This window comes from Orycteropus afer, unplaced genomic scaffold, assembly GCF_000298275.1.
Source record: "Orycteropus afer afer isolate SDZICR_OR568_19922 unplaced genomic scaffold, OryAfe1.0 scaffold00090, whole genome shotgun sequence".
Lineage (NCBI taxonomy): Eukaryota > Metazoa > Chordata > Mammalia > Tubulidentata > Orycteropodidae > Orycteropus > Orycteropus afer.
Genome location: NW_006921677.1, coordinates 7065556 through 7079386, shown reverse-complemented (window position 1 = coordinate 7079386; position 13831 = coordinate 7065556). Strand labels below are relative to the sequence as shown.

The 13831-nt window shown below is 36.0% G+C and overlaps 1 protein-coding gene across 1 annotated transcript in view; it reads left to right on the top strand.

Moving 5' to 3' along the window:
• Positions 1-13831, top strand: part of CCDC7 (coiled-coil domain containing 7) — a 370614-nt gene that overhangs the window by 126239 nt on the left and 230544 nt on the right. The window contains exon 6 of the mRNA XM_007942477.1: positions 2843-3009. Coding sequence (XP_007940668.1) covers positions 2843-3009 — 167 coding nt within the window. The remainder of the gene's footprint in view (positions 1-2842; positions 3010-13831) is intronic.

The window sequence follows — 13831 nt, the reverse complement described above, 5'->3', positions numbered from 1 at the left end:
TTGTCTCTGAGACATCATGGTATTATATTAAGATCTCTGTTGACTGTGAGGAGCAGCCAAGGGTGATTCAGGCTCTTCTTGGTGTTTTTTTATCATTGGCCCATTGGTGGAGAAGGAGGTGGTGGCTCTTGCTCAGGAAGTGAAGTTGCAGGAGGTGTGGGTGTAGTTTTATCTTATAGGGCCTGTTGCTGTCTCCCCCTCAGACAAAACTTACAATTAAATAACAATAAAAAAACTAAAAGCACATGGACAAAAAATACACCATGTAATCACACAAGAACAGTAACCGATAATAGAAAAAAGGGAGAAAAGAAGAAAAAAACAAGAAAACCTGCAATACCTGCAGATAGGGTATTAAGAGAAAATAGGTGGAGAAAGAGAATAATGAAGAAAAAAATTGAGGAAAAAAAAAAACAAGAAACTGTGTTAAGCAGAAGAAATAAAAAGGGGGGAAGAAAGAGAATTTAAATAATAAAAAAAAATTTTTACCAGAAGCAGGGAAAAGAAAAAAAAAAAAGGTGTAAACTGGGACCTGGGAGAGGAAGAATAGTAAAAGGACAAAGTATTATTAATAATAGTAATTTTAAAAGAGCCAAATACAAGCAAACTAAACACCAGGAAAAAGAAAGAGAAAAAGAAAAGAAAAAGAAAAAAATCAGCGGAGGACAAGGCAGGGCACCCAGGCTCTGTCCGAGCACACAGACTGGGATAGAGTTCCTGTGGGCCCAGAAGGTGGGTGGTAGTGGGGGGTGGCTGCACCTCCATTCACCAAGCGAGTGTGGGGTATAAGAGTAACAAGAGGATTGTTGCACCTATTCAGTTGTGCAGGTCCAGAATGTCCTTGGGGTTACTGGAAAGCAGTACCTCTTCTTAAGCCCCTGGAATCTTGAAGAGCGCTGTCTCTAAATATTCAAAATGGTCAAGCTGCTTGTAAACCTTCAAAATGGCGACACCCTCCAGACTGGCAAAAGTCCGCAGCTCAGCCCATCTTCCTTTTCACCACTGCTTTCCCTTTTATTCCACAGCCACTAGAGCAGTCCCCTGTGCAGTTTCTGGCTAGCAGGGCTGATTTTTAGATTAATTCTTAGGTCTTACCACCACTCAGGAATCTCCAAGCTGTCCATGCTGTCATGATCGCTCAGGATCACTGCCAGACCACAGGGCCGTATGTCTCCGTTTTTGGTATTTTCACGCAAATTCTTCTGCTAGTTGGGGTTTAGTCCACATCTATATCCTTCCCTTCAAGGTTCAGGGGTCCAGAATTATCTTCTCTGTCTGTGTTAATTGATTTCCCTTTTCTTTGTTGAAGAGGGTCTGTGCAGACTTTCTGCCTATTCCACCATCTTGGAATCGAGCCCTACTTCCTTCTTTTTAAAACATTATTCCTTTGGCTTCTGTGAATTATATTCTCCTGACTATTTTTTTGGATTCCCTGGGTGGTGCTTGGCTGTCAACCAAAGAGTTGTGAAGATTAAAATCAACCAAGACTCCCTACAAAAGCACTACCATTGAGTCAAATCTGACTCATAGCAACCACTAGTAGATTTCCAAGGCTGTAAATCTTCTTCCCACAGACCAGCTGCTGGGTTTGAACTGTTGACCTTCTGGTGAGCAGCCAAATGTGGATACTACACCAACAGAGCTCCTTATGCCAACCCAGATGGGCCTTGAAAGAAAGGGCTGATGACCTACTTATGCAAAATCAACTACTGAAAATCCTATGGAATACAACTCTATTCTGACACATATGGGGTCATTATGAATTGCCATTCACTTGTCAGCACCCGGTTTACTGGTAGGCTATTGTTTTACCTCTTTGACTGACTCTTTTTCTTTATTCAGCCACTGAATATTGGAGTACCTCAACCTTTCATTTTATGCTTTCCTTTTTCTTTTCTTCTTCTTTTTTTTTCCTTACTCTAAAATTAAGTTTCTGTTTTAATTTTCTAATGTCAGAGTTTCTCTTTTTGCTAGTATCTAGCACTATGTTTTGATTTCCATTTCTTCCTTCTCTCCCTGCTGCCTTCCTACTTCTTTATCTCCCTCTTCTCCAGTTTTCCCTTCCAATTTAAGAATTGACAGTCTCTCTGTGGATGAATCTTTGCTATTCTCTGTCAAAACTTCCTGACCCACAATGGCTATTCTGCTGGATTTTGTCTCTACATATTGCTTATTTCTACCTGTTTCATTGTGATTATTGGACACTCATTCTTGCTGAACTTCCTTTTAATAAATATTAGTTAGAATGCTAATTATGATCTGTCATCTTATTCTTTGGATCTTACTGACCTCCCCACTGGCCATTACTTTCCAGCTTGGTCTATTCCAAAGGTTTTATATAACCAAGTGGGTCTCAGTATTATCCATGGAGACTGAAAATACCACCTTTATGGACTATTATGTAATAACATTTGTGAATTAGTGGTAAGGGACATTAGCCTTTGAGAGAAAATTTCTGTCTTTCCATAATTTATCACAGTGAGGACTTTAGGGAAGCAAGTATTTTAGTATTACTTTGAAATATTTTGAATTCATTTAATTTATCCTCCTGTTTTATTATTATCAAACTTACTTAAAATTATATTTATTAAAAGAATAAGCTGAATATTGAATTTCAGTTTTGAAATGTTATAGCCAACAGTAAACTATTATTCTGTTGTTGCATAATTGGTTTTGTAAGTGTATGTGTAAAGTAATATATCAGTATTTTACTGTAATTATAGATAAGGATAATAGTCTAATAATTACTGAGTTATGATAAATTAGATTATAAAATTTATTTTGCGGTTTGGGGAGCAGAAGGTGTAGTTCTTAAAGTAACTGCTTCATTTTATTATTTCAGTTAAGTACAGATCAAAGTTTTTTAGAAGAAGAGCTTCCAGTACCTGATAAAACAGTCTCTTCAAGCATTGCACAAGTAATAAAGCAATTGCAAAAACTTGAACAGCTGAGTAATCAGTTTAAACATGGGTCTAAATATTCCTTGAAAACCATATTATCTAAACCCACGTAAGTAAAATATAAGAATTAATAGAATTACAACCAATAAGATATATTATTAGCATTGAATATAAGATAATGGTTTAGTTATTATGGGTTTATGTAAAGCTTCTAAAGCAAAGTGTAAGATGTAGTCATCTTGCTCTGACTAGAGATGTCCTATTGAAATATTCCATAGTCTGAAATGGCACTGTCCAATATGATAGCCACAAACCACATATGAGGGAGCTCTGGTGGCAGAGTTCCTAAGGCCCTTGACTGCTAACCAGAAGGCTGGTCGTTCAAACCCACCAGCCACTCCTCAGAAGGAAGATTGGGCAATCTACTTCCGTAGAGATACCACCTCAGAAACCCAAGGAGGGGTTGCTGTGAGCTGGGATCAACTCCATGGGAGTGAGTTTGTTTTTTTTTTTGTTTTGAGACACATATGGGTATGAAGATTACATTAGATTAAATAAAGAATTCAGTTTCTTAGTCACAATAGCCACATTTGAAGTGCTCTGTAGCCACCAAATCAAACCAAATGCACTGCCGTGGAGTCAGTCCTGACTCATAGCGACCCCTCCTTGGGTTTCCCAGGTGGTATCACTACAGAAGTAGATTGCCCAACCTTCTGTCTGAGGAGTGGCTGGTGGGTTTGAACTGCCAGCCTTCTGGTTGTTGTTGTTGTTGTTGTTATGTGCCGTCGAGTCAGCCCTGACTCATAGCGACCCCTCCTTGGGTTTCCGAGGCAGTATCACTACAGAAGTAGGATTGCCCAACCTTCCTTCCGAGGAGTGGCTGGTGGGTTTGAACCGCCAGCCTTCTGGTTAGCAGTCAAGTGCCTTAGCCACTATGGTTAGCAGTCAAAAAATGCTTTAGACACTATGCCACCAGAGCGCCTTCTGTAGCCACTTGAGGCTGTTGTTAAAAAGTTCTATTGGGGATTTTTGGCTTTGAAAGATCTGAATTATAAATTCTTCTCTCAGTTTGACCAGGTGGCTACAGATAAAAAATAAGAAATTATTTAAGGTTTAATTAAATATTTCATTTTTAATGAGCACCTTCATAAAAAATTGTATGGATCTGTTTATATGAAATATCTAGAATAGGCATGTATGCAGACCTGAGGTTTTTGGTGGTTACCAGGGGCAAATGGGAGGGAGTGGGAAAAGAGGACTCATTGCTTAGGGCACACAGGCCTTCAGTTAAAGGTGGTGGAAAATTTGGAAATGGATAATAGTGATGGTTGCACAAATGATGAATACAATTAATGTCACTAAATTTTACATGTGAAGAATTTTGAAATGGCAAATGTTTTGTTACAAACATTTACTACACACACACACAAAAGAGAAAATGTCAAAGGAAAAAATAAAAGTAAGTAAGGTAGGGACAGGGATATAGTCTAAAGAATAAGTTTTCAAGATTTTAATTGAGAAAAGTTTTTTTTTTTTTTTTGGACTTGAGAGGGGAGTATTCAAAGGAATGATTACAATGATACCTCAATATTTTTTGAAAGTTTTCATTTTTGATAATTGAATTTTAACTGTATTGAAGTTAATAGACGAGAAATCACCAACATAAAATATCTTTGGGGTGAGGGTAGCGGTAGTTAAGTGGGAATCTCAGTAAGTCACACATAGATTTTTTAGTTCATTTCCATGATCTGTAGCATTTGATGAATAACATAAATACTGACTCTTCCCCTTATCAGACCATCTAATTATCTTCCTACCTCTCTAAACTTTCTTTATATAATTTTTGCTAACTCTTCTTTTTCTCTTCAGCTCAATAACTGTGAGCATTCCTTATTTCCACCTTAGCTTTATTCTCTTTTTATCCTTTTTAACAAAGAACAAATATGTTTTTACTTGTATACCTGTGAACTCTATAGTGATGCTTTCCAAATGTGTATGCTAAGTTCTGGCTCACTTCTAAGTCCCAAATACATATTTCTAGTTATATTGGATATTTCCATTTGGATGTTTTGCTATCATTTGAAGTACTGTAAAGCACTTCACATTCTTTTCTTTCTTTAGTGCTATATTATTTTTCTAGTCATCAATTATTCTTCTTTCTTCCTAAGACCTCATTTTAATCGAATACTAAATATGTATTTTTTCACAATGTATTATTATTATTATTAATCTTTGAGGCTTTTATTTTAGTTGAGATGCCTATCATCTCAACCTAAATCATTAAAATTGTCTACCAACTATTTTTCCTATCATCAAAATTTCTCATCTCTATTTCATCCCACCTCTATACTTAAACCAGATATTTTTTCCCTAAAAATAACACCTTTGAGACAAGAGGGGAGCTAAGCATCCACCCTCACATACAACATCACTGAAGTGGTAGGAGATAGAAGTACTTGGTACTCTGCTTCTCACATCCCTCACTTCACCTGGTGTGAGTAATGCCTAGCAGGGAGCTGAGTTCCTACTCCCCCCCAGCAGCAATAAAGTGGTATGAGTCAACCCTCAACTTTCCTGTCCCTAGTGTAAGAAATCAGTGAGAAGTTGAGATTAAACTTCCACTTGGAGACATTGAGGTTGTGCAAGGCAGTGCCCTACTTTCACCAGGAAGGTGTCAACTAATAAAAAACTCTGTCCATCTGTGATAAGTCAGTGAGCTCTACTTTTGCCATGGTGGTGTCACTGGGGCCCAGTAGGAAGCTTAGCATACAGGACACCAGTCCTCAAGAAGGAGAGGTGTCTTGTGTATGTTTTCACCACAGTAAAAGTAATAAATCAGTAAACAAATAAATAAACAAACATATCATTCACACACACACACACACACACACACACACAAGGAGTTGTGTTAAATAATGGGACTGAAAAAATTTCAAAGAAATAGTGGTTGAAAACTCCTCAAATTTGTTTAAAGACATACATCTACAGATTTAAAAAGTTGAGTGAAACTTAAATAGGATAAATGCAAAGAAATCCATATTAGTACCAGTTTCATAATTAAATTTCTGAAAACTACAGAGAGGAAATTTTGAAAGCAGCAAGAAAGAAACTACACATTAATTACATGGAAACACCAGTTAGAATGTGCGAACTCACTCACCGTCATCTAGTGGATTCCGACTCATAGTGACCCCTCCTTGGGTTTCTGAGGTGGTATCTCTATGGAAGTAAATTGCCCAGTCTTCCTTCCGAGGAGTGGCTGGTGGGTTTGAACTGCCAGCCTTCTGGTTAGCAGTCAAATGCCTTAGTCACTATGTCACTATGAAGTGCACAAAATTTTACAATTACTGAAACAAAAATATTGTCAACTGAAAATTCTATATTTGGTAAATATATTTCAAGAATAAGGGGAAAATAAAGATATTCTCAAACAAAGGAGACCTAAAAGAAGTTGTTACTAGCAAATTTACTCTTAAAGAGTGGCTAAAGGAAATTCTTTAAACAGATATGAAATGACAACAGAAGAAGGCTTGGAACATCAAAAAGAAAAGCATTGGAATGGGTAAAAATAGGGTTAATTATAACAGATTATCCATCATCAAATGAATTTCTTTAAATTCAAAAGCAAAACATTATACTACCAACTGGTGTGTTGCTCTGTGTATGAAGATTAAATACTTAAGATAATTTAATCATATTTTAAAACTGGGGAGGACAACTCATTGCCATAGAATTGATTCGGACTCATAGCAACCCTATAAGACAAAGTAGAATTGCCCCATAGGGTTTCCAAGGCTGTAATTTTTATGGAAGCATACTGTTACATCTTTATCCCATGGAGCAGCTGGTGGGTGGGTTTGAACCACTGACCTTTCAGTTATCAGGCCAGTGCTTAACCATCGTACCACCAGGGTTCTGTAATGGGGAGGATAGGATAACCTAAATGGAAGTTAGGTTTTTACACATTAATCAAAGTAATAAAACATTGATGCCAGTAAAGTGTGATAAATTATGTATGTATATTGTGATATGCAAAGGAACCACTTAAGATAAATCTACAGAGTGATATACTCAAAAACATGATAAATAAATAAAAATTGAATCCTGAAAATATTAAGTAACCTACAAGGAGGTAAGAAAAGAAAAATAGAGGAATGAGAAATAGAGAAAACAAATGATAAAAAAGGCAGACTTAACCCGTGTCAATAATTACCTTAAATGCAAGTGGTCTGAATATACCAATTAAAAGAAATTGGTAGAGTGGGTGAATAAGCATGACATAAGCAACAATATATTGTCTATGAGAAACTGACTTCAAATATAACAACACAAGTAGGCAGAAAGTAAAAGGATGAAAAAAGAAATACCATACTAATATTTATTTAAAAAGCAAAAGTGACCATATTAATATAGGTAAAGTAGACTTCAGAGCAAAGGAAATTATTACCAACAAAGAGAGACATTATATATGATAAAAAAGTCAATCCATCAAAAGACATGTTGTTGTTATGTGCCGTCAAGTCGGACCCGACTCACAGCGACCCCTCCTTGGGTTTCCAAGGCAGTATCACTACAGAAGTAGATTGCTCAACCTTCCTTCTGAGGAGTGGCTGGTGGGTTTGAACTCCCAACATTCTGTTTAGCCATCAAGTGCCTTAGCCTCTGTACTACCAGAGCTCCTATCAAAAGACATAGTGATCCTAAATGTGTACACACTAAGCAGTAAAGCCTCAAAATGCATTAAACAAAAACTGATGGAGATGAATGGAGAAATAAACAATCCACATACATAGATGGGAATTTCAGCACCTTGTTCTTAGCAATTGATGTAACTACTAAACAGAAAATCAATAGGGATCCCTAAGAACTGAACAACACAGTCAACCAATAGAATTGAATCGACATATGTAAAACATGCTACACAACAACAATTTTTTTTTAAGTCCCCCTGGAACAGTCACCAAGCTAGACCATATCCTGGGCTAAAAAGCAAACCTCAACAAATTTAAAAAAGTTGAAATCATATAGAGTATATTCTCTGATCATAGTAGAATCAAACTAGAAATCTATAACAGAAAGACAACAAGGAAATCTTTAAACATTTAGATATTAAACAATACACATCTAAGTAATTCACGGATCAAAGGGGAAGTTTCAAAGGAAATAAAAATACATAGTACTTAATATGAAAATTATATCAAAATATGTGGAATCAGTGGCATCACAAGGGAGCTCTGGTCCACTGCATGTGGACCACTCTGAATGACATTGTCAGAAGGGGTGACACCAAAATGACTTTCTATAAAATTTTTGTGCAGAGTTTTGGGAGAAATTTATTATTTTTCAAAAAATATCCCTGTAGTTATAACAATAAAAAACATTTTTTGTAAACCCAACTTACATGTATCAATATACCTACAAGGCTAACACTCTATGCTAATTTACTCTTTGAGTCTTCTAATGCACTCCAGCAGAGCTGTCATTGTATTTTCCAGTAACAGTGATGCATCAAATCATGTGGTTTTGCCTGCACACTCTATAAGCATTGCTATTGTTTTCATTGCTGCCAATGTTTTTATAGTTGCTGATTGTGCCAAATTTTCTGGTGTTTTAGCTATACTATTGTGGTAATTAGTATTTGTGTATCTATGTCAATATTTTTTTTGAAAATGAAGTAGTACCATCTTTTTGTGCAAATAATACACACATTATGCAGTTTTTGCCAATCCTATAGCCCTCTCGCACATTAGCTCTCTATGCACACTATGTGCATGTTATTTATGTGAGTGTATTAATAAGTATTAAAATATGAAATTATACAAAATTATATGGTAAAATATGAAAAAATGTGATAATTAAAGGAAAAGGAGACATATTAAAAAAAGGCTCCCACTCATCTACTACTAATAATGTTATAACTAATGTTGTAATTTGACATTGACTTTAAAATTTTGTTAGTATTCATATAATCTAAGAAATATTACATTCTAGCAATTCACAACTATATTTGTCACATTATTCTATGATTAAAATAGGTAATATACATTAATAAGGATTCATATGGTCAAAGGAGCTCTGGTGGCATAGTGCCTAAAGCATTTGACTGCTAACCAGAAGATTGGCAGTTCTAACCCACCAGCCACTCCATGGAAGGAAGACTGGGCAATCTACTTCTGTAAAGATATACCGCCTTAGAAACCCAAAGGAGATTGCTATGAATTGGAATCAACTCGATGGCAGTGAGTTTTTTGTTTTTTTCTATATGGTCTGGGATGGAGGAGGTCCTTGGGGAAGGAGTATCACCCAGTGCACTGGGTAACACCAACTCTAGTGATGCCACTGTGTAAGATTCAGCTAAAGCAATGTTGACAAGGAATTTATAACATTAATATTTGTATTAGAAAAGAAGAATTGTTTTAGATAAATAATCTAAATTCCTACTTAAAAAAAAATACAAAAAAAAAAAAGAGAACAAAATAAACCCAAACAAACAAAAGGAAGTAAATAATAAGAGCAGAAATTAATGAAAGTGGAAAGAAGGGTACATTAGGAAAAAAACAGTGGAACAGAGAGCTGATTCTTTAAAAGAGTCAATAAAATTGATAAATGTCTATAAAGACTGACAAACGTAAAAAGTCATTAATCACCACTAACAGAAATGAAAGGAAATATCACTATGAATCCTGAAGCTGTTTAAAAAAGGATAAACAATAAAACTGTTGCCTTCAAGTCAATTCTGACTTATTAATGACCCTATGGGACAGAGTAGAACTGACCAATGGGATTTCCATCAGACTGCCACATCTTTCTCCTTTTGAGTGGCTAGTGGATTCAAACTACCAACCTGTCTGTTAGGAATCAAGCACTTAACCACTGTACCACAAGTGGTCCTTAAAAGATAGTTAGGAAATAGTATAAATAACTTTATGCTCATAAACTCAGCAGCTTAGAAGAAACACATGAGTTCTTGCCACATCACAAACTGCCAAAACTCAATCAAGAGGAAGTAGATAATTTGAATAGTTCTATAACAAAGAAATTCATTTGATACTTAAGAATCTGTAAAAGAAATCTTCAGGCCCAGATGGTTTTACTGAAGAATTCTACCAAATATGAAAAGAAGAATTAATATCAATTTTAAATAATTTATTCAAGAATGTAGAGGAGGAGGGAACACTTTGCAACTCATTTTATGGGGCTAGTATTATCCTGATATGAAAGCTAGACAGCAACAGTACAAAAAACCCAAGCAAATGAAAAACAAACTATTGGCCACTTCTTCCATGAATTTAGGTGCAAAAATCGTCAACAAAATACAAGCAAATTGAATTTAGCAATATATAAAAAGAATTATACATCATGGCCAAGTGGGGTTTATTCCAGGGATGCAAGGCTCATTCAGTGTTTGAAAATAAATCAATTATCTGCCATATTAACAGGTTAAAGAAGAAAAATCACATGATCATGTCAATTGATGCAGAAAAAGCATTTGACAAAATTCAGCATCTAGTCATGATAAAAATGCTCAGAAAAATAGGGATAAAGGGGAAGCTGATAATGAACATTAAAAAAAAAAAAACCTATATTTATCATTATACTTAGTGGTAAAAGAGTAAAAGCTCTCCCCCAAAGATTATGAGCAAAGGAAATATATGCAAAATTGTCACTCTAATACTTTAAATTCTATCTACTATAATCAGTAAGGCAAGAAAAAGAAATAAAAGGCTTACCGAGTGGAAAGGAAGACATAAAACGACCTATTTGCAGATGAATTCATTGTATGCTTTGTTGTTGTTGTTGTTATTTGCCATAGAGTCGGCCCCAACTCCTAGCGACCCCTCCTTGGGTTTCCGAGGCAGTTATCACTATGGAAGTAGGATTGCCCAACCTTCCTTCCGAGGAGTGGCTGGTGGGTTTGAACCGCCAGCCTCCTGGTTAGCAGTCAAGTGCCTTAGGCACTATGCTACCAGAGCTCTCCATTGTATGCTTAGAAAATATTAAATCTAAACACCTCTTAGAAAAATGAGTTCAGCAAAGTTGAAGGATAAAAAGTCAACACACAAAAATCAATCACATTTCTATATACTAACTATGAATATGTGGTAACCAAAATTAAAACACAATACTCTTTATAATGGAAGCTCTGGTGCCGTAGTGCCTAAGGCATTTGACTGCTAACCAGAAGGCTGGCGGTTCAAACCCACCAGCCACTCCTTGGAAGGAAGACTGGACAATCTAATTCCATAGAGATACTGCCTCAGAAACCCCAATGAAAATGAAATACTTATATATAAACAAAACAAACAATGTATGTATATGCTGAAAACTACAAAATGCTGATAAAAGAAAACCCAAAACCAAACCAAACCCACTGCCATCAAGTTGTCGATTCTGACTCATAGTGATCCCTCATAGACTTTCCAAGGCTGTAAATCTCATCTTTCTCCTGCAGAGCAGCTAATGGGTTCGATCTTTTGGTTAGCAGTCCAATGCTTTAACCACAGTTCTACCAGAAGTCCTTTAAAAAGAAACCAGAGATAATCTAAATAAATGAAAAGACATACTGTGTTCTTGGATTGAACAATTCAATATAGTAAAGATGTCAATTGTCCCTAAATTGCTTAATGAAATTCCTATCACAATCTCAGCAAGATTGATTGTAAACATAGGCATTCTAAAATTTATATGGAAAGATAAAGGACCCAGAACAGCTAAAAACAGTTTTGAAAAAGAAGAATGAAGTACAAGGAATCATTCTACCCAATATAAAGGCCTACTAAATAGATGTAAGAAGCCCTGGTGGCACAGTGTTAAAGCAGTTGGCTGCTAACCAAAAGGTCAATGGTCCAAACCCACCAGCTGCTCCACAGGAGAAAGATATAACAGTCTATTTCTCTCCATGGCTAAATAACATTCCATTGTGTGTGTGTCTCTCTCTATATATGTTTGACATTTGAGTTGTTTCTGCCTTTTAGCTATTGGAATAGTGCTGCAATGAACATTGGAACGGTTGCACAATGTGGTGAATGTAATTGTCACTGAATTGTGCAGATTAAAATGTTTGAAATGGCCAATATTTTGTTAGTGTAAAATGATGTGGATAATGTCAGAGGTCTACCTTCAGAGAAGAGGAGAATGAAAATCATCATCAGCCCAAAGCTGATTCCTATGAGGTGGAAGTCAAACATACCTCTGCCCTCCAAACTTTTTACCAATTCTGACATTAGCTGTGCCTCCCATGGTACTCTCTATTTTTTTGCTGGCTTTGATAATTCATTGAAATGGCCACACAGAACTCAGACAATTCATGATTATGGGGTTTTTTAGGGAAGTAACTGTTATTCAGGATCAGAAACAACTCAGGATATAGTTCTTTGATTAGGACAGCTTCTTAGCTTGTTGCTATTGCTAGTTGCTGCCAAATTGATTACAATAAATAGTGATTTCATGTGTGCAAAGTAGAACTGCTCCATAGGATTTGCAAGGCTGTGGAATTGGAAGGTCTGAGGCACCTGTGGGTAGGCTCAAACCGTCAACATGTCATCTTGTAGTTGAGCATGTAACTGTTGTACCACCCAGTGACTCTAATTTACTTGTGAATAAAGGTTAAATAATATATATTTATAAATTATATACATATAATTTATGTATATATATATAAATCCATATGTCTAGAATGCTCATTCTAGTTATTAAGTATAATTTAAGTTCATATTATTTGATACCTTAAAATGTTTTATTTATTTAAATAGGGCTAACCAAAATCTATCAGAAGCCGTGCAAAGCAGTAGAAGTGCAGAGAAGATAATTGAAGGTGATAATTTTTTACACGTTTTGTTGTTGTTGTTGTTGTTATTTGCCGTCGAGTCGCTCCCAACTCATAGCGACCCCTCCTTGGGTTTCCGAGGCAGTATCACTACGGAAGTAGGATTGCCCAACCTTCCTTCCGAGGAGTGGCTGGTGGGTTTGAACCGCCAGCCTTCTGGTTAGCAGTCAAGTGCCTTAGGCTATGCTACCAGAGCTCCTTTTACACGTTTAGTCCTTACAATATTTCCTAAATGTATTAACATTTTAAGACTCATAGCTTAATATTTTATAGTTATAGAAATTATAGAATTGTATATTTTTTAAATACTCAGTTGTTGTTTTTGTTGGTATGTGCTGTCAAGTCAGACATGACTCATAGCGTCCCCTCGTTGGGTTTCCAAGGCAGTCTTTACGGAAGTAGATTGCCCAACCTTACCTCTGAGGAGTGGCTGGTGGATTTGAACCACCAGCCTTCTGGTTAGCAGTCAAGTGCCTTAGGCACTACACTACCAGAGCTCCAAAATACTCAGTAGTGAGTTTGATATTTCAATAAAATTTATTTTGATGCAGATTCTGGGAGTGTTACAAAATAAATAAAATTTATTTGCTACCCTCATTAAATAGTAAGGACATGGGCATATGTATAATTTCAATATAATATAATACAGTTAGTCCCCAATGTATAATAGCGTTCATTCTGACAACTTTGTCATAAGTCAATTCTGATGGAAATTTTTCTTTAAAAATTTTCATTCCTATTGCTTCTTATTATCAGTGTCTTTATCAGTCCAATATTTATTTGTCTTTTGGGGTTGGAAACATTACATGTAAACTTACAGATATATTTTAGTACTTACCTATGGGCATACCTTGGAGAGACTGTGAGTTCAGTTCCAGACCACCTCAATAAAGTGAATTGTGATGAAGTGAGTTACACCAAATTTTGGTTTCCTAGTGTATATACAAGTTATGTTTACATTATACTGCTGTCTGTTACGTGTAAAATAACATTATGAAAAAGTTTGAAATATTGTGAGAATTACCAAAATATGACACCAAGGCATGAAGTGAGCCCTTGCTGTTGGAAAAATGGTGCTGATATATTTGCTTAACAGTAGGGTTGC